Source organism: Jatropha curcas, chromosome 3 (assembly GCF_041381405.1).
Source record: "Jatropha curcas cultivar XTBG-Jc1 chromosome 3, XTBG_Jcur_1.0, whole genome shotgun sequence".
Lineage (NCBI taxonomy): Eukaryota > Viridiplantae > Streptophyta > Magnoliopsida > Malpighiales > Euphorbiaceae > Jatropha > Jatropha curcas.
In genome coordinates, this window is record NC_143153.1 from 32,647,708 (window position 1) to 32,674,197 (window position 26,490).

At 34.6% G+C, this 26,490-nt stretch overlaps 6 protein-coding genes and 1 long non-coding RNA gene across 7 annotated transcripts; 3 read left to right on the forward strand and 4 right to left on the reverse strand.

Annotated features, from left to right (window-relative positions):
• The first annotated feature begins 319 nt into the window (after positions 1–319).
• LOC105647001 (zinc ion binding protein) lies at positions 320–11,162 on the forward strand. The gene is made up of 23 exons (XM_012232970.4): positions 320–582; positions 674–889; positions 991–1,130; positions 1,313–1,408; positions 2,281–2,348; positions 2,550–2,651; positions 2,920–3,064; positions 3,290–3,433; positions 3,529–3,648; positions 3,821–3,877; positions 4,023–4,082; positions 4,469–4,576; positions 5,053–5,195; positions 6,014–6,092; positions 6,652–6,714; positions 6,871–7,001; positions 7,446–7,551; positions 7,693–7,881; positions 8,552–8,779; positions 9,220–9,375; positions 9,607–9,768; positions 10,231–10,347; positions 10,620–11,162. Exons 1-23 carry the CDS (start codon positions 420–422, stop codon positions 10,791–10,793), a joined length of 2,967 nt encoding a protein of 988 aa, XP_012088360.1. The 5' UTR covers positions 320–419; the 3' UTR covers positions 10,794–11,162.
• A 1,513-nt stretch (positions 11,163–12,675) lies between these two features.
• Positions 12,676–13,295, reverse strand: LOC110010852 (Wound-responsive family protein). The gene has a single exon (XM_089718934.1). It carries the CDS (start codon positions 13,205–13,207, stop codon positions 12,932–12,934), a length of 276 nt encoding a protein of 91 aa, XP_089575060.1. The 5' UTR covers positions 13,208–13,295; the 3' UTR covers positions 12,676–12,931.
• A 3,836-nt stretch (positions 13,296–17,131) lies between these two features.
• On the forward strand, positions 17,132–18,447 carry LOC110010854 (uncharacterized). Its single transcript, XR_002285886.3, has 2 exons — positions 17,132–17,537; positions 17,694–18,447. It is a non-coding gene; the product is annotated as an uncharacterized LOC110010854 (long non-coding RNA).
• On the reverse strand, positions 17,702–20,924 carry LOC105647002 (vesicle-associated protein 4-1). Its single transcript, XM_012232971.4, has 7 exons — positions 20,434–20,924; positions 19,541–19,611; positions 18,844–18,925; positions 18,639–18,760; positions 18,275–18,352; positions 18,022–18,141; positions 17,702–17,918 (listed from the first exon to the last, which is right to left on the reverse strand). Exons 1-7 carry the CDS (start codon positions 20,765–20,767, stop codon positions 17,862–17,864), a joined length of 864 nt encoding a protein of 287 aa, XP_012088361.1. The 5' UTR covers positions 20,768–20,924; the 3' UTR covers positions 17,702–17,861.
• Positions 20,925–22,584: 1,660 nt separating this feature from the next.
• LOC105647003 (RING/U-box superfamily protein) lies at positions 22,585–23,912 on the forward strand. The gene is made up of 3 exons (XM_012232972.4): positions 22,585–22,987; positions 23,090–23,166; positions 23,258–23,912. The coding sequence occupies exons 1-3, from the start codon at positions 22,820–22,822 to the stop codon at positions 23,790–23,792; spliced, it is 780 nt and encodes a 259-aa protein (XP_012088362.1). The 5' UTR covers positions 22,585–22,819; the 3' UTR covers positions 23,793–23,912.
• LOC105647004 (uncharacterized) lies at positions 23,903–24,457 on the reverse strand. Its single transcript, XM_012232973.4, has one exon. It carries the CDS (start codon positions 24,263–24,265, stop codon positions 23,984–23,986), a length of 282 nt encoding a protein of 93 aa, XP_012088363.1. The 5' UTR covers positions 24,266–24,457; the 3' UTR covers positions 23,903–23,983.
• Positions 24,458–25,338: 881 nt separating this feature from the next.
• On the reverse strand, positions 25,339–25,787 carry LOC105647005 (uncharacterized). The gene has a single exon (XM_012232974.4). It carries the CDS (start codon positions 25,685–25,687, stop codon positions 25,424–25,426), a length of 264 nt encoding a protein of 87 aa, XP_012088364.1. The 5' UTR covers positions 25,688–25,787; the 3' UTR covers positions 25,339–25,423.
• Positions 25,788–26,490: the final 703 nt, after the last annotated feature.

Here is a 26,490-nt window from a genome sequence, read left to right on the forward strand (position 1 = left end):
TTTGACCGTTGGGGAGTAAACGTTGGAGGAGTAGGGATTTTGTGAAATCTCAGTCGTCGGATGACAAACGGCTTTGATAGACGCTCCGATTTGATTTAAAGTTTATTTCGTTAAAATAAAAGGAAAATATATATTTATATGGGGTCCACTGGGAGCGTATGTACTATAGTATTTGGCCCGGCCCATACTTTGTGGCATTCGAAGCGGTGCGTTTTGATAGGATAAACTGGATAAAGCTAGGAAAGAAACGACGTCGTGGGCTCTCCCCCTTTCTCTTTTTTATTTTTATTTTTATTTTTATTTTTATTTTTTGTCCATTAAGATATCTAATACTACATATCTCTGCTGAGACTGTGTCAGCTTCCCCGGTGATTTTCTCAACTCCGATCAGGTAAATTATCGTTTCAGGAGCTGAACAGATGGATCAAGGCAGGCCTGTGTTCACAGTTGATCTTCTAGAGAGATACGCAGCTAAAGGGAAAGGCGTAATTACATGTATGGCAGCTGGTAACGATGTAATTGTGATAGGAACTAGCAAGGGATGGGTTATTAGACACGATTTCGGAGTCGGCGATTCTTATGGTATGTAATGTAACGTAATGCTTCTCTCAAACTGTTTTCTTGAAATTGATTGAAAAATTATCCAACTTCTTCATTCATTTTCCTGTTATAGATATTGATCTTTCTGTTGGTAGTCGACCTGGAGAGCAATCTATTCACAGAGTTTTTGTTGATCCTGGCGGGAGTCACTGTATTGCCACTGTGATTGGTAATGGTGGTGCTGAAACTTACTATACTCATGCTAAGTGGAATAAGCCTCGTGTTCTGACCAAATTGAAAGGTCTGGTTGTTAATGCTGTTGCTTGGAATAGACAACAGATAACTGAAGGTAAATTGTTCTTAAATGTTTTTGTTTGGCATTGCTTTTTTGGAAAATTAAAGTTGGGGTTTGTGCATATGTATGTGGTTTAATAATGTATCTGAATGTAGCCTCCACGAAAGAAGTTATTCTGGGCACAGACAATGGCCAACTTCATGAGATTGCTGTTGATGAGAAGGATAAGAGGGAGAAATATATAAAGTTTCTATTTCAATTAACTGAACTTCCAGAAGCTTTCATGGACTTGCAGGTATCTACTGCATACTGGAAAAGTTTTTATATATTTTTGTAGTAAAGTTAAAAAGTTTTTCCTCCTTATTTACGGTTCGTCTATTTGTTTCTATTTGATAAATTTGATTACTTGATGTTATCCATCTTGGATGAAATTGTACAACTTTAAACTAAGAAATATTTATGTCATTGTGTTTGCAGATGGAAACAGCTAACTTAAGCAATGGAACGAGATATTATGTGATGGCTGTTACTCCTACACGACTTTATTCATTTACTGGAATTGGAACACTAGAAGTATGTATCTGATTGATTACATGCTTTTTTCTTTGGTTCCCTTCCCTGTCTCAGCATCTCCTACCTGGAATAGAATGTGCATGTAATGGCGCCCATTTTCTTAGAAATACTTTGAGAAAGACACAGGCTAGTTTTTGTTAGGCCTAAAGCAGAATACTGAAAGCCTCAAACTTGGCCAGTTCATTGACATGCCAACTACCTCCAATCCTTTTTGGGGGGTTTTGCAATGAGAATCGATGTACTCTTGTTTTACAGAAAAATAAAAAAGGAAATATGCTCTCTTTTTTGAATGAAGGCTTTACATTAATACTTGTATTTTTTTTTTTTTCTCTCCATAACTTGCTATCTTTCCATGCGAGAATTTATTTTATATCTACCTAGGCCACAAAATATCTTTTCCCTGTCGAGGCAAGTGTCATCAGGTGGTTGATGGCACTTAGAAATAAGTGCAGTAGTGCTACCAGTACTGGTGCATTTTGCAATTAAGTGATGTAATAGGCTGAAGTTCAGTCTAAGAAACATGGAATTACTTTGTTCCCTCTTTATCAGTTACATGGTTCAGATTTTTTAGCTCTTCTGTGCATTTCTCCCTGGAGGTAATATTGTCTGCAAAGGTGCGCTATGAAAGTTATTAGATTAGTATTCCTGTACTTAACCTTCTGAGTACAGCAAATATTCAAACAAGCGAATTGCATGTGTATTAACCATAAATCTTCTGTATGCTTTTGATCTTAAATTTCTGCTTATATTATGAATGCTGTTTATGTGGATTTAACATTTATTTCTGTAAAAGACATCAGTCCTTTGTTTTTTGTTCGATAAGGGTTTTTATGACTTAATTTAATGCTAATTGTGCTGCTTTGCGTTCCCAGACGGTTTTTGCCAGTTATTTAGATCGTGCAGTGCATTTTATGGAACTGCCTGGGGAAATACGAAACAGGCAAGTGCTTTTCTTCTCATTAAAATTTTTTAAGCTGTCTGAGAAAGAAGCTTAGAGAATCTGATTTATTAGAAATTGTTCTGATTTTTTCTTTAATTTGTAATCTGTGGTTTTATATAAGTGGGGGAGAATCATTACTTGCTAACTTTTCTTCAACTTCCTAACGGATGGAAAGTTCCTGCCATTTTGATAAACTCTCAGTGAACTACATTTCTTTATCAAGCAAAGGAGAGCTGTGCATTTTGCATGGCTTTCGGGAGCAGGTATCTATCATGGAAGCCTAAATTTTGGAGCACAGCATAGGTAAGCAATGGCAGTATTGTCTCATTCTTCCTTTATATCCACATAATTCTTGGTCCTACAGCTTCCTTAACTGTCTTTTTTTTTTTTCAAATTACTATTTGTTATTATAAATATATGATGAGTTTTATGCCATCGGTATAGCTTTGTAGTTCAATGATTGGGAAAAATCTACTATATTTTATTGATATATGGTTTTTATTAGTCCTCATTGTATCATCAAATTTAGAAATCTTTCCTTACAATTGCTTATTGGAAACTTCTGGGGTAGTTATCCAAATGGAGATGAAAACTTTGTGGAGAATAAGGCTCTTCTCAGCTATTCAAAACTTAATGAAGGTGCTGATGCAGTTAAACCATCTTCTATGGCGGTTTCTGAATTTCATTTCTTGCTTCTTATTGGAAACAAGGTTAAGGTGTGTTGTGGATGCACTTATGATTTATCTCTCGATAGTGCTAATTGTTTCTCTATGTTATGCATGCAGAAAAGGGATTTTTTTTAAAACCTTAGTTATTTTGTTAATTTTTGTTAGCTATGCTTCTTACTAGCTTGTGTTTTATCTAGGGTTTTCCGTATTATGCATCTGTCATTTCTTTATCCTTTAAATATTTTCATGATGCTTTGTTTTTCCTTTTCTAAGGTTGTGAACAGAATTAGTGAGCACATTATAGAGGAACTTCAGTTTGATCAAACATCAGAATCAGTTTCAAGGGATATTATTGGATTATGTAGTGATGCGACTGCTGGCTTGTTTTATGCATATGACCAAAATTCTATATTTCAGGTCTGTATATAAGGAGGACCTCATCTTTTCTGTTTATGTTTCTATTGGAAGAGAGATTATTTTCATTCATTCTTCTGGATTGATAAATGATATAGGTGTCTGTCCAAGATGAAGGCCGAGACATGTGGAAGGTGTACCTAGACATGAAAGAATATGCTGCAGCTTTAGCAAATTGTCGTGACCCACTCCAGAGAGACCAAGTATATTTGTTGCAGGTAATCTAGAGAAAACCTCATGGCAAAGAAAGTTATGGTTACTTTATTTGCAAATACTATAGTTTCATTAGTTACATTGATTAAAAAAAAAAAAGAAATTTTCCACCTAAATTTTAAATGCAGAAATTTTCTTGTATCTGGAATTGTATAACTAAAGTGGTTTCTGATGCAGGCGGATGCTGCATTTGGTTCCAGGGATTTTCTGAGAGCAGCATCTTTTTATGCAAAAGTAATTCTCTGTTTCTTTGATTTAGTTTTCAGTGTCTTCATTTTAAATTAACCTCCCCCCCCCCCCCCCACCCAAAAAAAACCCCCAAAAAAAAAAGTTTCCTTTTCTGTGAGACAACCTGTAGCTAATGGAAGCTTTTCTGCAGGTAAACTATATATTGTCATTTGAGGAAATTACACTGAAGTTTATTAGTGCAGGCGAACAGGTAATTGCAAATATTCATGTTTTCCATTAAAGCAAATGAAATAACTATTTCCCATATTGAATAAGTTTTTCTAAGTATCTGATCCTACACTAGATTTTGACAAGAATTTTGATATATGGTTTGTTTAATAATCTTCAATTATTTCAACATTCTTGACGTGGTTACATGTTGACATTGCTTTAGTATTAGATCTCTGAATCATGTTTAGTTTTGAGTTCTAAAATATATATGATATTAGTTGTCCTTAGACAATTAAGTATAGTCTTTGAAACTGGTCACAAAAAGGGACGAATAATACATGCATTTTGTTGAATGAAATGCAGTTGTCTGGGATTTGGGAATGCATGCACAACTGAAAACTTTTTGCCGACTTTGTTTACTTGCAGGACGCTTTGAGAACTTTCTTATTACGGAAGCTAGACAATCTTGCAAAGGATGATAAGTGCCAAATAACAATGATTTCCACATGGGCAACTGAATTATACCTGGACAAGGTTTTGTTTTATGCATTACTTTTGATGAATAACTTGATTGCCTGTTTGCTTTATCGGTTCTTTGTGAGCTGAATGCCATTATACAATTGGAAGATGCTACTGACGCAAGAGGGGAAAATGCTTCGGTTTAGGTTGGGTAGATGATATAACACCAAGCATTTTGGAAAAAATTTTTCATATGGCTTCTCATTTTCCGTTTACATGTTTATGTTATTTGAAGTTCAGAATGTAGTTGCTGGAATTAGTTCATTATGTATGAATGCAGGGCATGTTTTGACATTTTAAGTGTGTAATTAGACACTATATCTTGAAACCATGCATTTACTATGAACTGCTTTCCTATCACTCTACTTTTCATTTTAAAAGGCTGTGCAAGCTTGATATCTGAAAGCATTTTCTAGATAGCTATATCATTATAATTGAAACCTTAGAGTAGAAACTTATTGAGGGGATTTTATATTTCAACTTTTTAAAAGATAAATCGGCTACTTCTGGAAGAGGACGGTGCTTCAGAGAATCGTAGCTCCGAGTATCAGTCAATCATTCAAGAGTTCCGTGCTTTCCTCAGTGACAGTAAAGATGTTTTGGATGAGGCAACCACAATGAGACTATTAGAGAGGTAACAATCTCTGGTTGCATCTCATTTGCAAATCATATTGTATTTGCTGGCAATGCCTGTTCTAAACTGTTAGTTGTTAGACATTCGATTGTAACTTTTCTTCCACTTGTTTGTTACATGTTCTATCTTAGTAGTGTGGAGAATTAAGAACAAGAGAGCGCAATAGGTAGGAAATTCTGGTTATTTGGGAGGTTTTCTGTAAACCAAGAACCTAAGTTTTGTTTTCCGATTCCAAATAAATCAGTATGCTGTATGGTTGGTACTGGTATCATAGAAGTTGCTTACCTTATGTTTTTTTTTTTTGGAAGATAGAAGCAATAACTGAAATTTTTGTTGATTTTTTGGCTGTGGAAGAAGTTATTAACAGGCATAATGTTACTTTCCTTGCTTTTGCAATTGTTATTTTTTCCTTGAAGATCCCATTGCAAGAATTTTATTTGATGAAGCTTGTATACATCATGGACAACAAAACTGTCCCAAGTAATCATTAGCAAGGTTAGGTCTTCTCAGTGGAGTTTATTTGGATATTGCATCAAAAGAAAAGTAGTAAATTTGTCTTTTATATTTTGTCTTCTATATTTGTGTGATATGTGATATGTGAGAAAGTCATTTGCCAAGCATTAGTTACTTATCTGTTGTGGAGGAATTGGTTTATGTTATGTGATCGGTTTATTTGACGGAAAACCATAGTGCGTGACAGTATACTCTTTCATAAATTGTGAAACATGTCAATTTCTTTTTCATCATTTCTCTTTGCTATTCCTTTGTATATTGAAAATATGTGCAAATAAGTCTCTAAGTTATGTATTCTTCTGCAGCTATGGTAGAGTTGAAGAACTGGTATATTTTGCTAGTCTGAAGGAACAATATGAGATTGTAATTCACCACTACATTCAGGTGGTTTTAGAACCTTTGCATCTGTACTTTTTATTCTTGTAGAAAGCTGTTACTGTACTTCAATTTGTTAATTTTAGGTTAATCTATATGAATCTTGCTTTGTGCTGTCTTTAATATTTTTGACTGCTGAAAGAATTTATGCAGCTTTGTTGGTGGTTTATATTTGTTTGGAATCTTTGTTGTCTAGTCCTAATGGAAACTCAATTTTTTGGTCCTCCATTTCCACCCATTTCATATAGTCTTACAAAATAGGATGACAACAGAAAATGATTCAATCTAATTAGAATAACTCGTTTTTATGTGGAAAATTCTTTTGTTTTGACTCGTAAATTTTGGCATTTCATTAGCACTGTTAAGAATTGACAGTGGTATTTGTTTATTCATTTGTTAGTTGATTTCTCGTTTGGTACTTATAATTTCATTTGTTCATGACTGAGCTGCATATTATTTGTTGAAATTGATAACTATCTGTTCATAACTTAGTTCCTCAGTTTCTGCAATCTTCTTCTCATTTTCCTCTCTTCTCTCCTTTTGTGGGGTGTGTGGTGCTTAAATTCAGCAAGGAGAGGCAAAGAAGGCATTGGAAGTGCTTCAAAAACCTTCTGTTTCCATAGACCTTCAGGTAGAGATTTAAGTTCATTGTTCAGAGTACGACAATACATTTTTCTTTATCACGAATGGAAAATCAGGTTTATATAGCTTCACCCTAAAGAGTCCACTGCATCTTATTTTCATTCATAATTTATGAAAGCTAACGAATGAAAGTTTTACTTTGCAGTATAAGTTTGCCCCAGACCTTATCACTCTTGATGCTTATGAAACTGTGGAATCATGGATGGCCATGAAGAACCTAAATCCAAGGAAATTGATTCCTGCAATGATGCGCTACTCAAGTGAACCCCATGCAAAGTAATGTGATATTTGTTTGAATATATAATATATTTCTTCACTCCGCCAAGATAAGTGTGGTTATTCCTTCTGAAAGCACTAAGATGGGTTATTTATGGTAATATGTTTTTTGGCTTCTAATTAAACTTGCAACTATTGCTCGATAGCCAGTTCTGCTCTAGGATTACAGTTCTTTATTGATTAAACATGCATACACATCTAAGGATTTTTTTTTTTTTTTTTTTTTTTTTTTTTTTTTTTTTTTGTGTGTGTGGGAATACTGATACATCTCTAAAAATCTATTCATCATTAGACATGACTGTTTATGATAGATCCAGCTGTTAATTCCTATGATTTTGAAGTTGACCTGTGTAGTTTAATTCCCTGTTTAAATGTTGAATATATACTGAAGTTGGTATTTGATCTTTCTTATATGATTTCCCATGCAACTTTTCATTAATGCAGGAATGAAACACATGAAGTTATCAAATATTTGGAATTTTGTGTTCATCATTTGCATAACGAGGATCCTGGAATTCACAATTTACTTCTCTCTCTGTATGCTAAGCAGGTCAGCCTCAGAACTTGCATGTGATATATGTGATTTGTTTGAAGTCAAAACCATGATTTTTCTTTTACTTGTTGCCTCAAATGGTAGATCTGTACCTATGGAGATTTTTAAATAGGACTTTTCATTTGCATTTATATTCAGGAAGATGATGGCGCACTTTTGCGTTTCCTTCAATGCAAGTTTGGAAAAGGAAGAGAAAATGGTCCTGATTTCTTCTATGACCCAAAGTATGCTTTACGTCTTTGCCTCAAGGAAAAGCGAATGCGTGCCTGTGTCCATATCTATAGCATGATGTCCATGCATGAAGAAGCAGTTGCTCTTGCTTTGCAGGTGACAGTAATGGGATTCTACTTTCTTTTCTTATATCTAAGGCCAAAACCTTAAATCTGATTCTGGATCAGATTTATACAGGTTTCAGCACAGATGGCTAAGCCTACACACATGAGGTTCTTCATTAGACCATAGAAAGAAGAAAAAAATGAAAGAAAAGTATTAAGTTCTCATTGAAATTTTCTGCGACATACATACTGTAATCATTATGCATTGGAACAAACCTTAATTTAATTGGTTTCACCATCTCTATTCATGGGAAATCAATAAAACCAGGCCAAATAATATAGTTTCCAAACCTAACCAAGGAAGCTAGAACCCAAAATTACTAGTAGGAAATATATTGCTTTCCTTTTTATATGTATCACATTTTTTTCTAGATACTATAGTAATCATGATACATAGATTCGTTAGATATAATATGCATGTCAGACGATTTGTACAATTCTTTGGTAGTTTTCTCAAAGAGTATCTAACGAAAATACAACCTGAACTTTTAGATGCTTTCAATCCAGGGAAGCTAGAATATATGCAGTTTGATAATGCCATTACCAGTACCTCCAGGCATTAAAACCATTTAGATCCTTGGCAAGAGATGCAATCCTCATTTTCCGCCATAGTTATTTCTTTGTGTTAACTATTTTGATATAAATTTCTGTTGCTGCAATAGGTTGACCCTGAGCTTGCTATGGCTGAAGCTGACAAGGTTGAAGATGACGAAGACTTGAGAAAGAAGCTATGGCTTATGGTTGCCAAGCATGTTATTGAACAGGAAAAGGGAACTAAAAGGGAAAACATACGGAAAGCAATAGCATTTCTCAAGGAAACTGATGGCCTTTTAAAGATTGAGGATATATTACCATTCTTTCCAGACTTTGCGCTCATTGATGACTTCAAGGCAAGATTTTATAACCTCTGGTTTCATTGTTATTTTTGTCCTCATTGATGTTGAGCCTCGGCGTAACTGCTAGTCATGGATATAATATAGTATCTTTGCAAAAGAACAGCAGGAATGCTGCATGCTTATATGTCTTTCCTTGACCCCCACATAAATTGGAGCCAATTTAGACCAATTAAAGTATTTTTAGACTTTGCAAGCAGAATTTCATTAGAGAATCCTTCTAGTTTTATCCTGCTTTTCTAGCTATTACTCAATTAGAACATTCTATGGAATCAGAGGTCTAGTTTTTCCAGCCATATGCTGTTGATGCCATGCAGATGGCTTATGGGTTTGGCTTCTTACGAAGTGCTAAGTTTTTGCATTTGTTAGTTTTCTGTTTCTATAGTTATATTATCTTCAGCTGTCATTAGTGTCTTGACTATTTTGTCTACATGTAGGAGGCTATCTGCTCGTCGCTGGAGGACTACAACAAGCAAATTGAACAACTAAAAGAGGAGATGAATGATGCCACACATGGTGCAGACAACATAAGAAATGATATTAGTGCACTTGCGCAAAGATATGCTGTAATTGATCGTGATGAGGAATGTGGGGTATGGTCATCCTGATATTTAGTAGCTGTTATGTATCAAGCATCCACATATGTTCCTATGAGGCTCAACCAATTTGATGTCATCCTTAATTAACTCTCTGTAGTTTCCCGTGAACTCTAAAGTGTTGCATATCCAATCGGTGTGCTTAATTTTGTCATGCTGTATATTTTACTTGGCATAATTTTTGTAATTTGTCCGTTTAAAGTGTTGCCTTCTATTTTTCATTCTCAGGTTTGTAAGCGTAAAATCCTACTTGTGGGAGGGGACTACCGCATTTCTCGGGGCTATACATCAGCAGGACCAATGGCTCCATTCTATGTATTTCCATGTGGTCATTCCTTCCATGCACCATGCCTGATTGCCCATGTGACACGTTGTACAGACCGAACTCAGGTTAGTTGTGGTATTTCTTGCATGATACTTATTCTAACCTGTGCAATACTCTGAAATGTCATTTCTAAGTTATTTTGTAGCGTTTCTTGTACTGGCCTTGTTAAGAGTCATGACACGTGTCTCATCTTTGAGGCTCTTATTTTTCTTTTCCTTATTCTGTTTTTTTAGGCAATATTGACTAAATAGAAGCAGCTGGCTTGTCATAAAACTTTTTGTGCAGGCTTCTCGATCTGCTTATAATATTGTTGACTCTTACCTATGCTAAGCTCATTTAGAATAAGGCCCTATTTCTACATATATTCCAGCAGTGGGACCAGGCTTCTCCAGCTGCTTATAATATCATTGACTACTACCTATGCTCAGTTCATTTAGAATGAGGTCCCTATTGGTAGATTTGTTCCAGCACTGGGACTAAACTTGCAATCTTAATTTTTTCCTCTGGTTCTCAAATGGATGATGCAGGCAGAATATATACTGGATCTGCAGAAGCAACTCACTTTACTGGGTGAGGGAACCAGGAAAGACTTGAATGGTGGTATATCTGAGGAGTCCATTGCTAGAGCTACCCCTGTAGATAAGGTCAGTTCTACCTTCCTGTTTTTTTCTTTTTCAAGCAAATCTCTACCAGTAATTACAGTAGTTTAACTTTTGGGGCAACTCTGCATTACTTTGCATCCATCTCCTGAATCAGTGTCTGTTTTATGTTTTTTGATAGTGTGAACCTATTCCTTATGCTTCATTTACTGTTTATTCATTTTGGGATTGCTAGCCATGACTATTTCAATTATGGGCTAAACATATTAAAGTGGTATTTAGTTGACTGCTTGACTTTTTTATGTTGGAATTTGCAGCTCCGGTCGCAGTTGGATGATGCAATAGCCAGTGAATGCCCATTCTGTGGTGAGTTGATGATCAATGAGATCTCTCTGCCATTCATTCTCCCTGAAGAAGCACAACAGGTAAGTTCATGGGAGATAAAACCACATAACCTTGGAAACCAGAGGACCCTCTCTTTACCAGCGTGATCTCTTTACCAGCCTTTTGAGCGTTTCTGGGGAGCTTGAGGTAACTCTTATCACCATCTTGTCAAGATTAGATTCTAAGTGGGGTAATGAAGGATGCTCCTTGCCCTGTATCACTGTACGCATAATATTTATATTTTGTTTTCTTTGTTGTTTCATTTTTTTAGTGGGCAATTGGCTTTTCTTCATAATGTAATTGTCAAAAAAGGTTTTGATTTGTTAGTGGCAAATTTAGCCAGTAGTTGGAAGTTTCAATCTCCACTTGTATTTGAAATTGGAGTCAACAATGATAGTTACTACAATTAGTGGAGCAAAATTTCCTTGTTCTATAACATTCATAAAGCAGGGCTGCCCTGAAGATTGCTGATGTTATATTTTTTTTTCTATGCAATACTATATATATATATAACCATTACTGAAGGAAACTTCATTAGAAAAGATTTGGAAACTTCAATAACTATTCTTCTGCGCGTTTCACATTGTTCTGTGAAAGGAACGACTTTTATTTTATCTAGAACAAGAAAATCCGTTTAATTTATTCATACATCCATTCCATGAGGTGATCAGATCAGAGCATTTAAACTTTAAGCAGTTCCGTCGACGCAGAGCCACTGGCCGACAAAAATGTCATCGCAATTGATATTTGGATTGATGGAGGTGAAGAATTCGAGACTCACATCGAACTTTTTAGCAACGCTCGTACATGTATCTCCATCTTCTGCGCCATATACTGAATCACACTCCGCTCTTGCTTGTCCCCGTCCAAATCCAACTGTACAAACCATATATATATATATATATATATATACAACGAATTAATTATAATCCAAATCAAATAGAAACAGAGATTAATTAACTAACTTACTGCCAATCTGTCTGCTCTCAGCAAGAAGAAGAGAGACTAACAGAACCAAACTGAATAAGATGGTCGCTTTGCTGCTCAACCTGGCCATTCTTAATCCAATTAATTTAATGTAGCTTTTCTTTTCTTACGCAGTATCCTCAGGAATGATGTCCTAATTTATATGCAAAATGCTGCATTGGAGAGATCAACATTTCTTGGCAGTGTATTCTTTCTTGTACATGTACACAGAAGCCGGCTTCTCTAACAATAACATTGCTTCCTTCGTTTTTATGTCGGATGAGAAAGACTTGGATAAAATGAGCTGGACAAAATTCAAACATGGCTCGGAATAAGTTTTTTCGAACAGAGCTCCAACAGCTATCAAACCGGCTCGGTTATATCCTAACTTGGATTGTCGAATTACATTGGTGTGCACAAAGATTTGGGCCTCTGCTTAAAGTAATACTTGAACCGAAGTCCACTTTGGGCCACTTTATATCAAATCCTAAATAGACAGATTGGACTGTGAATTTATTGCGTTTAGACTTTAGATGAATGGGTGGGGCAGAGTGGCTTCCTCCAACACATACTCCCTTATCATCATCGTAATCTGCTTCTCCAATCAGGATTGTAGACGATGTGGAAAGGTTTATGAAAGAACTGAAAAGTCTATGTTCTCGAGTTCCGGTGACCGTAGAAGAGAAGGATTACTACTTTTTTTTGCAGCACATCAAATTGTTCCGATACATAAAAATTATTCCGATGGCAATTCATGACAGTGATTTAAACGTTATAGAGGATCTCTGCAAAATCAAGAGCTCTCAAACCAAATTACCCTGAATTGAATATCCTCAAATTTGTGCAATTTGAAGTACAAAATTTAGAATAGAATTGAAAATTGAAATCTTCAAGAATACTAATAGTTAACATGTTCAAATCTCATTAGAGATTAGGAGGAGGAGATTAAATCGCTTTAGGGCTTGCTTCATCGACCAAACGCCAAACGAAATATAAATTTCAGAGATGGAAATAAAATCATGATTCCATTAACTGCATATTTGGTTAATTTTATTGCTTAAAATTCACAATTAAATTATACCAAACTCAAACTTCTCATCTTCTCTTTTCTGATCTCACCGACTAACTCTACATGCTTACATTTTACAAAAGAGAGACGATCATTCTATTTGTATTTCTAAATCCGCGCTGGATCGTCTCTCCCAACTCAGTCGACTCCGAGTCAACCTCTTCCAACTCTCAATTCACATATATAGTTCAAGCCTCATCTCCCATAATTTCACCCCTGGCCCCAGCAATTTAGATACATAACTTGCCGGAAAGATTCATCGTTTTGCCTCCCTCTCTCGTCTCCGTTAGGACTTACAGGAACTCCGACACCGCCGTCTGATCCGAGAAAACCAGATAGTGGCCGGAGATCCGATTTGTCTCCGCCGGAAAACAGCCGTCTCTTGCCGTGCTGCAGAGTCTTTAAGCTTGCTTTCCACCCTTGGTCGGGATGGCCTTGCACCACGGCCACGCTAGCCGCCACGCAAACGCGGTTCAGGTAACTCATTTCTAGATTTTCCGTGATCGCAGCTAAGATGCTGAGTTTTGAAACTTAGAGCAATAAGTAGTGCAGTTGTGGAATTGGGCGACGAGAAGAGTGCGCCTTTATAGAAGGAAGGAGCGGTTTTATAAAACAGGAAACAGGAAACAGGAAACAGGAAAAAGGAAATGGTTTTGTTCAAAATAATAGCGGCGGGACCCAACGCCGAGGTTGTTTGGGCCTGTGTTCGTCCTGAACTTACTAATTGTGTACGAATGTGTGCTTCTCTCGGGAGAAATTCAATATCTCTTGTAATAAATAAATAAAAAATGTTTATTATTTATTTGGATTGAAAACGAACTCATACCAAACCCAATTTAGGTTAGGTTAGATTGTGTGTATTAATATATTATATAATAACTTAAAACTTTTATTTTAGAAATTAAAATTCAATTATTAATTATTAATTTAGTGATCAATATAATACTTCAAATTATGTAGATTATGGTTTTATTAAAAATATATAAGGGGAAGATATTGTTGATAAAAAATTATTAATTCATTTATGAATTTTTGTAAAAAATTATATGTCAATTTTTAATTTTTCACTTTTACCCATTGAAACTCTCTATTTATCAAATTATATTTATTAAATATTTTAATTAACAAAATTAATATATTAAATGCTAATGAGCAAAGTCTTTCAAATAAAAATATTTGTTGAATAATTAAAAAACGTGAAAATTAGTTTTAGAAAATAATATTAATTAGGGGGTGAGCAAAACAACTAATCAAACCGACCTATTTTGTTTGGGTTCAATAAACCCATTGAAAGGGGATTTTATTTTATGGGTTAGTTAGTTTGAATTGAAATTATTAGTGATTTAGCTTGATTTTATAAAAATTAACTAGTTATACTTAAAATCGGTCCCAAATGGTGCAAATTGATCAAAATCGATTGGTTCAATATGGTTGAATTTAATATCAATTTTGGTTCGAATACAATCAAACAAAATTCAAATTTAGATTTTTAACCTTGGTTTGGTTAGGTTTGAATCAAATGAACCGTTTTCTCATCCCTAATATTAATTAAACATCAAATCATTAATGCTAGTACATAAAAATATATAAAATTACTAAAATTCATAAGTTTAAAGATACAACAAAATCTGGAGTGCCATAAATTTTTTCTGAAAAAATGTAAATAAAAATACACATAATTAACATATTTTTAATAAGATTTATAATTATTAAAGATTGAATAATTGATTTGATTTGATCGGGAGTTTTTTGAAAATTGTATATTAAATAATTCATTATTCTTAGTTGTCGTCCACAAATAAAATTTTTGTCTTACCAACTCTTAAAAAAATAAAAAATGAGATTAAGGAAGAAAGAGTCAAGCAAATGTCGACATCTCATTTTGTCCTAAAAGTAAATTTGATAGTAACTTCTAAAAATAAAAGCGTTTTATCGCGAGTTTTATATTGTGGTGAATCGCGATAAATTGTGAATAGGAGTCTATTTGGGATAGTATACTGTAGAGGGAGCAGGTGGCGGCCTTATCCAGAAAGGGCATTCGATAATTCGATGACTCATCTCTAACTACCAATAGAAATGCAACATCTACTCTGTGCTCCTTGAATTCTGCCCTTCTCTTTCTTTCTTTTTTAATTTTTTTGTCTTCAACCTCCCTGCCATCAGTATGGGGTAATTTTGTCTTTTTATTATATGAAAGGATTCGTGTCGAGTTGAGGATTGTGAGTGGCTCGCTTCTAATTGTAAGCGTGAGAAGGAGAGGCATCACGTGCAAATGTTGGCCCACTTCTACTTTTCTAAATTACATTATTATAGTAATATATAAATTAAATAAATAAACGAACAATTGCTGTGATTCAAAAACGACAAAAAACACAAAAGTGATTGTCAGAAAATGGCTTTTATGGGGTTAGAGGCAGATGGCAGTTTGAGAATGGGTAACCAGCAATTCGCTATAATAGGGCTTTTGTACATCACCATCGTATATTTACTTTTTGGTGGAGTATATAAAAAAGATTAGACATTTATATATACTTATTATTATTATTATTAAGTCGATTTATAATGAATTTTTAAATATATTATTACTTTTTTTTACCAATTAAAATTATTTTTAATTTATTATATATTTTCCATCTAATGTTGCTTTTTTAAGGGGGAAAAAAACAAAGAAAGAGTTGCTGTCTCTTTCTTCTTTGTTTATGCGTCCTTCATAATTGCACTCAATAATGGTCTCCACTCAAAGTTTTTCCATGATCATCTTATGCACAAAGGATCTAAAATTTTTTCTTTTCTTTGTTTTATATCCCAATCCATGGGCCAACCAGAAGAATTATTGGATTTTTTGTTCTATAATTTTTATTGTTAGAGTTGATAACAAATACATTAAAAGACATCGAGCTAATAGTTATATTTTTTAATTAAACACAGTTGAAGCTCTTCATCTCTTTATAGATTGAAAAACTCTTTTAATCTTTTTTCACATATTAATTTACGTTGTGAATTGAGCTGCAATCCGTGAGTTACACCTTATTGTTTACTAAAAGCATTGGAGGTTACACCTTTCATTGTTTACATGTCTAATAAAGAAAAAATTCAAATAGCAATCAATAGGCATGGCCACTGGTTCGGTTCTAACCGGAATCGAATCGTACTGAAGACGAATCGAAACCGGCGGTTTATAATTTTGAATCGGAACCGGCGGATCAAGAGCCGGTTAAGGTTCATATGAATGTTAAAATATGAACCGGAACCGGCGGTTCCGGTCCGGTTCAAACCGGATGCATAAAAAATTGTAGCTTAAAATTTTTATAAAAAAATTTATATCACTTGATTTGATTGTAGTTAATTTGATTTACGGTGAAAAGAAATAAAATGATACATAAGTTATAAAAAGTTGTGAAAAAAAATACACATTTTTAAACTTAATTTGTATAAAAAATGGTACATGAATAGTTGATTTATATAAAAAAATACTTTCAATTGAACAAAAAAAGAGTGTAACGGATAATTTTTAATATGATATATGTTTTTTATTTTTTTTGGTAAATAAATTTTATTCATTTTTAATTATTTATTTATTTATTTACTGTAATTTACTAAATTATCCAAAAATATAGCTATTATTTTTCTGTTATAAAGGACAATTTGGAAAACTAATAAATGAGAAACATGTATAAATATAATGAGTTGATGATTTTTTTATTTCACAATCAATTATATCCTAACTCTTCTCTTATTCTAAATCAAAATTCTCTCAAATTTCCATAGTTCATTTTTTTTTTCTATTGCTTTATTTTCCTTAATATTGGAATTATCTATTGTTTATTTTTTATTTTCTTACATCCAATTCCAAATTCTTTCTCTAATCTCAAATTTTTCCATTCATAAATTTACTTCATTTGATTTTTTAAATAATTTTCTTAGTATTTGAAAATAATAATTTCCAACTCATTCCATTAACTTTATATTCCATTTATAGTTTTTTATATTAGTAAATTAGCAAAAATTGTAAATTTAATGTAATAATAGTTTTTTCTTTTAAATTTTATAATAATTCATTTTGTTAATAAAATTTAAACATTTTAAAATTATTATTTATTCATAAATTCGAAATCAAAATTTTATTATTTTTTTAAAAATTTGCGTAATGCTGGAACCGAAATTTGAACCGTCGGTTCGCAGAAACCGTGCTGAACTGTGCCGGAACCGGAGGTTCAAAGGTCGATTTCGGTTCAAAATTTTAAACATCTCGAACCGGCGGTTCAGTGAACCGGAACCAGCGGTTCACTGAACTGGCCATGCCTAGCAATCAATGGAACCTACCTAATCCATTAATTTGATTACTCAAACAAATTTTTTATAGTTATTTAAAAGATGAGATCTTTTCTCATTATCTTCCACAAGCCTTTTTATTGTTTCCGTCTTTGAACTGCCTTTCCCATGAGATTGTGACAGGGGCTGCACGTTTGGATCTTATAATCTAAGTTATTTGCAAAGTAAAGCGAGCAAATAAAGACCAGCACATACCAAAAATAAAATTATTTCATTTCCAAACACACCATATCTGGTGTTATTTGATTCCTGCAAGGAGAATGTTAATTTAATAGTAGTGGAGCATCAGAACTGAAAGTGAAGATCAAAATCAAGATCTCAGATCTCTATCCACCCACCATGAGTTCCACCTCTGCAAAACCTGTCCGCTATGAAGCTGTCAACCCACATAAATTATAATATTTTCTCTGCACATGGATCTAACAAATAACAATTAGAAGATACAATTTGGTGGGAAAAGCATGAAATGCACCAAAAAAAAAAGGTAAATCTTTATATCATTCTATTACTTCTGTCTTTATCTATTTCTTTATTTAGTTTTTAGTAATGCAAAAGATTCAAGATTTTTTCTTTATTATTATTATTATTATGGCCAAAGAAAATAGTTGTTGACCTTGCTGACCATTGTATGATCATTCAGATGGTGAATTTTGATTTGCAAACTTCGATGTCTTAAATCTCTCTTGCACACCTCAACATCCATCTCAAACAAGACCAACAAGCCAAAAACTCAAAATCACATGAAAGGAAACTTCAGCTCAAGAAATTAATACAACTTAGCTTACAACAAACACACACAAGTAACCTTTTACACAGAATCCACTTCAACCTGCTGCTTAGCCAGGTATCTTTCCCTTCTTTCTTTCTGAGAACCAAAAGTTAAAAGCATTGCAAGTGTCAGGAAAATGTACAAGGAACTATCGCCATTTAAATGAAGATAGAAAAGAAATGTTGAATCTCTATCTCACCCATTCATCTATAACAAGCCCTTCACCGACTACTCTAGCGCCTGTGTCTTCAGGAGGTTTCTTGCGTGCCTCGAGCTCAGCTTCAGCTTCAGCCAATTGTCGCTTCAGTTTTTCCAGTGCCTTAACACAAAAAACAATAAATAGAACATATTCATTCATAGAATTAGAATTTCTTTGTGTTGTTGCTTTTCTGTATATGTATGGCTTAAGTGCCTGAGGCAAGCACTCAGTGGATTATTTCAACTCTACTTACAGGGTTGGGGCATTCTGGATCAAGAAAAATGACCCGTAAAATTTGCTCCACTGCCACTTGATCCTTCTGCTCATCAAACTGCATAAAAGCAATAAACAAATCTTATTCAGCTTTTTCTTATTCTGTTTTCTAATAAATAAAACCTTTTAGATATTAGTTTTGGAAGTAGTCAATGTTGGCAAATGAAGAATTGACCTGCATTTTATATTTTGAGACACCAAAACTTAGAACTATCCCAAATGTACCACAAAAAAAATTCAGGTGAGGAAAACTGGAGCAAATTAATATGGAGGAAAAACCAAAAGAGCATCTGAAACCAAGAAGTATCAGATCAAATTGCAAAAACGAGGTTGAAAAGGTATACCATCTCAGGAATATATTCCATTTCTCCTTTCACTTTAAGGCTCATGATCTTGAACTTGACCCTACTCTTCTGATCCAAGTTAGGTCTCTCATTGTTCTCGGGAGGCTCCACAAACTTGAATACTGCAATAATAAGTCAAGTCTGAGAAAGGAACTCTCTAAAACATAAATGATTACAGCAAAGAGTATACTTGAATATGAATTACCAGTTGCAATAAGACTTTCACCCGGAGCTAGTATACCTCCAGGAGGTCGCATGTAGCAGCTCTTTGGTGCAGTTGTTTGGAACTAGATTATCCAATAAGATTGTCCAATTATGAATTGTTGAATTGGTTAGTAGCATTATAGCAAGGTAAAGGGTTAGAATGTTATATAACAGATGCGATATTTGGATACTTTAATTCATCACGTGGATTTTAACCGTCTTCAGCAATAAGAGAACAAGAACAGAAACAAACATTTTCATGACCTTTACTGTAATTCTTCTCTAATTTGATATTTCTCTCAATTGTCAAGCTGGAGTTTTTTTAGCTATCAAGACCAAGCCACTAATCAATTTTTTCTTCCCAGCAAGATTACATTATTTAGTGGAGCAGCTCAAATGAATTATTTCTTTTTAGAAAATTTTTCAAATTAATTCAGAGATGGTACAGATAGTACATGGATCCCAGCTGGCACAACTTCTGGGCCCTTTTTTATTTTTTGAAAATTTGAGCAGAAAATACTGCTAGTTTTGTCACATTACTGTCAAGCCCATTTGAATCTGGTTGGCAATCAGAATTATTGGAGGAGTAGTTAAGACATTTTATATAGTATTCATGATGAAAACTACTAAGCCATGTGCCACAAAAGCTAGGAATCAAAAGAAACGAACAGAGCAAATGATTTGACAATATTCGATACCTTGAAAGCCACATGAGATTTAGAAATGTTCTTAATGCCAATAGCACTCCTCACCTGTTTACCAGGTTCATCTTCCATGAAGCCATATTGAAACAAGTCAGATACCAAGAAAATCAATATCTATGTATCTAGCCAGCCAACAGAAAAACATGCAAAGAAATTCGAAAAACTTCATTTTTTCATAGTGTCTATTGAGTAAAATTTACAGAAACAAATCAAAGAAAGGAGTGTAATGTAATTCCTCTAAGCAAAATCACTATACTCAATGGCTGAAATGGTATCCATATAAAAATAAACCTAGGATAAAGATAACCAAGAATAAGAACTCAAATCTAAATCACGGCGGACACCTTAATAAGAAAAGCCAAACCATCTAGTGAACAAATTATTGATACCAACTGAGGTTATCATATTAATGAAAGCTCAAATCTTTATTAGTAATCAAACATCACTAAGTACATCAAAATAACACTAAATAAGTAAGAAAAGAACTGGATCATGTATTGGCAGAATAATACCACTCTTACGTTTCCAAAGAGGATAATGAGTATGTAAACAATGGAAAAGCATGTAAACTGAACAAATCAAATGCCAAAGAGTTACAATTGTATTCACTAAATAAAAAGAGAAGGAAAATGAACCTAGCTAAATCATCAATCAGTTAGAGACAGTCCATGAGAAGAAAAATCCGAAGTAAAGAATCTGAGGCCATTCATAAATCTAACAAATAAGAAGGTCATTCACTCACTTGTATAAATTAAAAACAAAAAGACCCAGATCAGATTTAGCAAAAGAAACAAATTATACTGAGTAGAAATGAAATGTATATCCAAAACAGAAGCAGAGAATTAAAAATGTTGAATATACATAATAAATCGTAAAGAGAGGCTTACAAGGAAAATAGAGCTTGTTAGGAGGATCAAGCCTGAGTTTTCTCCTCGTAGGCAATAAAGACTTGGCTACAAGGGACACCGTATTGGTAGAATAAAGAGTGGATCTTTCTCCTCCAATTTGGTGAGTGTGACTCTGCTGGCAAGCATTATTGCCATCGATGCTACTATTACTACTCATAGAACTGGAAGAGGCGCAAGTGGAAGAAGAAGAGGAAGAGGAAGAAGAGGAGGAAGAAGAAGAAGAGGTGGGGTTGTTGGTGGTTTGCCAGAACGGCATTTTGCAAAGACTCCAAACCTTCCTTTCAGTCTCGTCTTTGTGTCCGTTAACACCCATTTATTTTACCTTGAGGCTTAGAAAAAGATGAATTTTGTTTTTGTTGGGCTGTGAAAGCTACAATTACAAATGAAAAATATATATATGTGTTGGGTAGTTGGACTTCAAAGTATGAGAATGGGGTGAATTTGATTGGTCTATTTGAGGTCCGGCTCTGCTCTGCATGGACGCTTGCTCCCATTGCATAACACAAGGGTGATTGCCATTAGTTTACTACTTATCATGATGCTCTTCAAATTTTTTTTTTTTAAAATTTTCCATAAAAAATAATTCATCTGTAAACAAAAATTAAACTAAAAGCATTATCAATTGGTTAACTCTCAACCCGAACACTTAAAAAAGTTCAGATTTGATTTCTTATAGTAATATTTTTTAAAAAATTGAAATTAAATTAAGGGGTTTTATCTATTATAAGGAGTTGATATAAATTTGTCTTTTATTTAATGAAGTAATGTGGCATTAGCATAAAAAGAATGGATAAAGGGATGATATTGATGATTAAAAGAGAGTGCAGGCTGGACACCATGATTTGATATCATGTTTACAACATCATTTTTCTTTTCTTTTCTTTTATCATTAATTTTTTTTTGGGTGGCAACAAAATACTTAATTGGCTCTTGCACAAAAGAAAGAATTAATGTATTATATTTTTCTTTTCCATCCAATCTATCGCTCTGCCTTTGCTTAAAGTGTCTTTACTTTTTATTGACATGGTCAATGAAGAAGAACATGGACACTCTCCCTTTGGATCTTACACCCCTCCCTCTATTTGGTATTTTGTAATAATGGGGTTCATGTGTGTGTTTGTATTGTACCTACCAGTCCACCAAAATAATGATGCAAGTGCGCTCTCTTATATATGGCTTAATTTGTAGTTGCAGATGCTAATTTTACTTTTGAAAACACTTACGTACAACCAGTGCTAATTACTGTGATTTTAGCAAGTTACATGCACCCTCACGGGCACTGTTAATTCCAACAACTCAAGAACATGACAATTCTCAGCGTTTCTTCTTCTGCAGAAGGATTTAGCTTCTCATTATTGGCAATGGCTGCCCTTCTTGATTCCAATATTTCTGAACTGTTTTTGGTAAATGTTGGGAATGGCGATCGATCCTGAAAAGATTTCAATCTGCATAACTTGTTATCTTTCAGCTCCTCCATTGCAGCAACACTGCCCAAAACAGCCCATGCCCATGCCTTGCTCTTCCAACTCATTCTGATTGCAGCACTAGTGATGTTCACAATGCAGTAATTATAGTTAATCACTTAATTAGCAAAGTACAAACATCCATTTTCGACGTGTATGTATATATATACAGAGAGAGAGAGTGACAAATAATTATTAAAGAATAAAATGATGAAACTGAAAGCAGTTACGTTGTTATTATATATAGTATATAGCTTGTTGATTTGGAGATACCAAAGGCAAGGGTTCCGTTTATTCTTACCAGCGCAGCTGCTTTTTGTTCTCTTCTCCCACAAATTTAGGGCTAAAGTGAGAAATTGTGTTTTGACATTTCTACTTGACATGAAAAATATTACTACAATTTATTTTTTAAAGTAAAACATTTCATTTTTTTAAGGTTAGGATAAGCAGTAAACTTGGCCCAACATTAAGAAGGCCCAAGACCAGCAAGAAGCCCATCTTTGCGTTGGTTGTTTTGTAATTACAACCATGTATAATCGTGGAAGAGTAATCAGTTCTCTTATATTCCAAACCGGAATGGATTTGACATTGGAGAAACTAATGTGTAAACCAAAATAAAAAAGAAGAGAATTAGATTCCTTCCTTACTTGAATTTCTCTTGTCTTTCTTGTGAAAGTCATTCCTAACCATCAAACAAGCATCTCTTCAATGGAGGAAGAATAAGGCTTCACATCAGAATATATGCATGAAAACAAGAACAAAGACATTAAGAATATGTTCGCTTATTTATCTTGTTTATATCAACAACATTTCACATTTTACCAGGGAAAAAAAAAGCAAGAATACCCAGTTAGAGGAATTAATGCAAAATTTGCAACTAGGGGGAAGAGGGTAAAGTTGCCATGAGCAGCAGCTCCAACAGTTTCAATTTCACGTCCTCACCAGGAGGAGATCGGAGAAGGGGACGTGAATATGGTTTTAATACTTACGTCCCTATCAGCGATGACAGGAATTATCCCTCGTCTTCAATTCCCGTTATTACTCGCTCCACTCCCTCTCAGGCCACTCTTGTAAGTATGCTCTGCCCAGATTAATTCTTGTTATTTACCCATCAGAATTCCACAAGAAAGGAGTGAGAGGGATATTTCGACTGTTTTTTTTTGTCTTACTAGGATGGAAGCAGAGGTTCCTCTTATGATCCATGGCGACCAATAGACGAAACATTAACAGGACCTTTAGGCTTACTTGGGTACTGGGTTCAATTATCTTTTTTGTTCAATTGGGTGGTTTTGCAAGAATTTTTAAACATCATTTCAATTTAACAAAGGAATATATTGCAGTTTTTATATGCGACCAAATTCGATAGGGCCATTTCTTGTGGTGAACAATGGCCTGGCAAGGCAGTCTCCTCCTCCAGGACCAGCGGAAGGCTTTGCTAGTTCCTCACATGAAGAGTCGAGATTGAGCCAAGATGAGCAAATCAAGGCATTGAAGAAGCTAAGGAAAGAAATTTACAATCCTTCCCCCAAAAGGATTTCTAGTAGAATGTGTTTGTATTATAGAGACCAAGCTCTAAACGTCTTGAATGAGAGGGCAAGAGAGAAAGAAGAGGATGGGAAGAGTTGTGTTGTTTGTTTAGAAGATTTTGAGCCTAAGGAGGCGGTGATGCTAACCCCATGCAACCATATGTTTCATGAGGAATGCATCGTTCCATGGGTCAAGAGCCATGGCCAATGCCCTGTCTGTAGGTTTGCAATTTGTGACAGAATTGGAGGCGGCACTGCAGGACCCTTCAATAATATCACAAATATACCAGCGAGTGATCTACCAGCTAGAGATCTAATTTCATTCTTGAGATCAGTTGGAGCCATATAAAGGCTCTATTGTAGTTGAGGGTATGTAAATTTCAAATGAATCAGCTTTCAACCATCAAAGAAAAGAAAAAGGCAATTAAAAAAGAAGAACAATAAATAAAAGAAAGAAGATTGATCCAAATCACTAGTCTCGAGACTTGAATTTGATAACATCAACTATATAATCATTGAAATTTACATCAATATTCTATATTAATTAGGACCCCAACAACTCAAGTACATGACTTTTCTTAAGGATTCTTCTGATTGCTTTGATTTGTCTTCCCTGAGCTTGCTTGAGCACATGGCAGAAGAAGAAGAAGAAGAAGAAGAAGAAGAGAGGTTCTTAGCCTGAGAGATTGACCTGACATGGGTCTTGGCGTGTTGGTGGAAAGACCTTAAGGCATAATTCCACCTACAAATGCCATGGTCTTTCAACGCCTCGACAGCTCCAATGGTTGCTGCTACCATCCAAGCTTTGCTTGCTGAACTCATGTTGTACTAATTACTATCTGCTGTTTGTTTTGCTTAGAGCTAGAAATTGGACACTCTTGCTTGTGGAGTTTGAGACTAGAACTGTAAGAAATAAGATGATGAAGCAAATGGGAAGGAAGAGTTTGGTTATATAGATGTAAAGAAAGCGAGTGCCAAAAGTCTTGGGAGGAAAACCAGAGGCTGTGGACTGTGGGCATCTGGTAGCGGTTTTGGTGAGAATTATTAATGAGGAAAGTGTGAGTCTTGGTTTTCCGGCTGAGTTTTGAAGTGTAGTGGGAGCACATGGTTTTGCTTACGTAACGGATAAGTCCAAATAAAGCCCAAAGTATGGGAGAGGAAACTGCTTGTTTTTTTAAGGATGAGCGAAGCGTCTTTGTCATAACAGTGAATCTAACACTTACGCGCTGTCCACTCTATCAACCCAATGTCATGCCACGCATCCACTCAGCTTAGTGGTGGCAATTCTTGGCTTTGAGCACGTGTCAAATTAGTGGGAAAAATTAACGTTAAAAAATTACAATTGATCCCTAATCAAAATTAACAAATTAAGATCTTTGTTTTAAAAAATAACTATAAAGCCCTAATTTTTAGTTTTCACACCCAAAAGAATCCCTATTGATTTCAATTGACTAAAAAATTGATCCCTCCATAAACATTTTGTGCTTTAATTTTTGTGGAAAGATTCATAATTAATTTTTGAAAATATTCATAAACATAATTTTTTTTTCCTAAACTCATACATTACAAATTAACAATTGGTTAATCAACATTTCTCAGTAATTTATTGAAATGCTAGAAAGTTATTTACGGGCATAGGCATTATATTAACCCACAATTTTGAATTGAAACAATGACCGTTAGGGTGATTTATTTTATGGGAATTCTCCAAATATTTAAATTAATTTCTTGAAAAGTCCATTTTCATGACGGTGGCATGGCTACAAGGAGAAAATAAAAATGGTTGCTGGTTAATTAGCAGTATTAATTAAGTTAATTATATCTCAGAAAAAAATTAAGTTAATTAAGTATTCGTGATGGCAATTATGAAGGAGGAAAAGAAAAAGATGATAAGATGATAAAATTCTCGTATCTATATATAGTACTTCGTATTGATTTACAATATTAGAGCTAGCTGATTACAGAAAATGAACACTGTGATCAGTTGTTGGGACCCCAACAGCTCAAGAACATGACTGTCCTCAAAGATTCTTCTGCTTGTTTTGATTCCTTCACTTTATTGCTAGAGACAGATGAGGAAGAAGAGAGATTCCTGGCCTGAGATAGAGACCTGAGGTTATTCTTGGTATGTTGATGCAATGATCTTAAGGTGTAGTTCCATCTGCAAAAACCTAGCTGGTCCTTTAATGCTTCCACAGTTCCAATGCTGGCTGCAACCGCCCAACCTTTTCCTGCTGAACCCATTTCTCTCTATTCTTAGTTTTCTTTTCAAGTAGTTTAAGATGACAAGACAAACGCTGTAGTCTTAGGAATTTAGAATTGCTGATGAATTGAATTGAGTATATTACGATTTGTGATATATTTATAGAGGAGAAGAGGACGAACTTTCGCTCCCAGTTTCTAAATCCAGTGGTTTTGCGCCCGTCGTTTTTGTTTATATGTTTGGTTTGAAGTGTCAACGTCAAGCCTTTTCTTTTTTAATCTGAGAGCCCAAAAGGCCAAAACCCGTTGTATTCCAACCCAAAAAGCCAATGGCTCCAAGCTGAAAATGACTTCATAATTCAGCTGCTCGGTTCTAGTTTAGCAATCCAAGCCACAAGGAATTGATGAGCAGGATTTGCACGAGAGCTGTCCAAGGCCTGAGAGAGCTTCTACAGGATCAATGACTCAGCCTAGACTACGCACTCAAGCTTCCAACACTTGTGGCTAGATGCGCTTCAGCCGCAGCTGGAGGAGAAGCAAATAAGAGAAGCAGCCCAAAGCAAGCTGAGAAGGCCCAGAAAATCATGCGTGTCGTTTGCTGGGGACCTCATATGATTTTAACTGATTACTTTAGAATTACAGCTTCGGTTCTTCTCTTTGTATGGAAATGAAAGTTTAACCTTCTTTTTCTCATTAAAAACCCCATTTTCTTCAAAAATGTATGTTTCTTCGATTAAGTAAAAACACAATACTAGAACAGTAATAACAATATAATATTTATAAACTCATCCAAGCAGTGGTTGTCTTGTTCAATGGTTATCTATCTTCACATGTGCTTTATTATA

What these genes read in the sequence shown, in the direction of transcription:
- LOC110010852 (XM_089718934.1), bottom strand. Translation starts at nt 13,207, where the DNA reads ATGAGTTACCTGAACCGCGTTTGCGTGGCGGCTAGCGTGGCCGTGGTG.
- LOC105647003 (XM_012232972.4), top strand. Translation starts at nt 22,820, where the DNA reads ATGAGCAGCAGCTCCAACAGTTTCAATTTCACGTCCTCACCAGGAGGA. An exon ending in CTCCCTCTCAGGCCACTCTT is followed by an intron (nt 22,988 to 23,089) that starts GTAAGTATGCTC and finishes TTGTCTTACTAG; the next exon opens with GATGGAAGCAGAGGTTCCTC. An exon ending in GGACCTTTAGGCTTACTTGG is followed by an intron (nt 23,167 to 23,257) that starts GTACTGGGTTCA and finishes AATATATTGCAG; the next exon opens with TTTTTATATGCGACCAAATT.
- LOC105647002 (XM_012232971.4), bottom strand. Translation starts at nt 20,767, where the DNA reads ATGGGTGTTAACGGACACAAAGACGAGACTGAAAGGAAGGTTTGGAGT. An exon ending in AATCTCATGTGGCTTTCAAG is followed by an intron (nt 18,926 to 19,540) that starts GTATCGAATATT and finishes TGGATAATCTAG; the next exon opens with TTCCAAACAACTGCACCAAA. An exon ending in TGAAAGTCTTATTGCAACTG is followed by an intron (nt 18,761 to 18,843) that starts GTAATTCATATT and finishes TTATTATTGCAG; the next exon opens with TATTCAAGTTTGTGGAGCCT.
- LOC105647005 (XM_012232974.4), bottom strand. Translation starts at nt 25,687, where the DNA reads ATGGGTTCAGCAGGAAAAGGTTGGGCGGTTGCAGCCAGCATTGGAACT.
- LOC105647001 (XM_012232970.4), top strand. Translation starts at nt 420, where the DNA reads ATGGATCAAGGCAGGCCTGTGTTCACAGTTGATCTTCTAGAGAGATAC. An exon ending in ACCAAAATTCTATATTTCAG is followed by an intron (nt 3,434 to 3,528) that starts GTCTGTATATAA and finishes TAAATGATATAG; the next exon opens with GTGTCTGTCCAAGATGAAGG. An exon ending in ACCAAGTATATTTGTTGCAG is followed by an intron (nt 3,649 to 3,820) that starts GTAATCTAGAGA and finishes TTTCTGATGCAG; the next exon opens with GCGGATGCTGCATTTGGTTC.
- LOC105647004 (XM_012232973.4), bottom strand. Translation starts at nt 24,265, where the DNA reads ATGAGTTCAGCAAGCAAAGCTTGGATGGTAGCAGCAACCATTGGAGCT.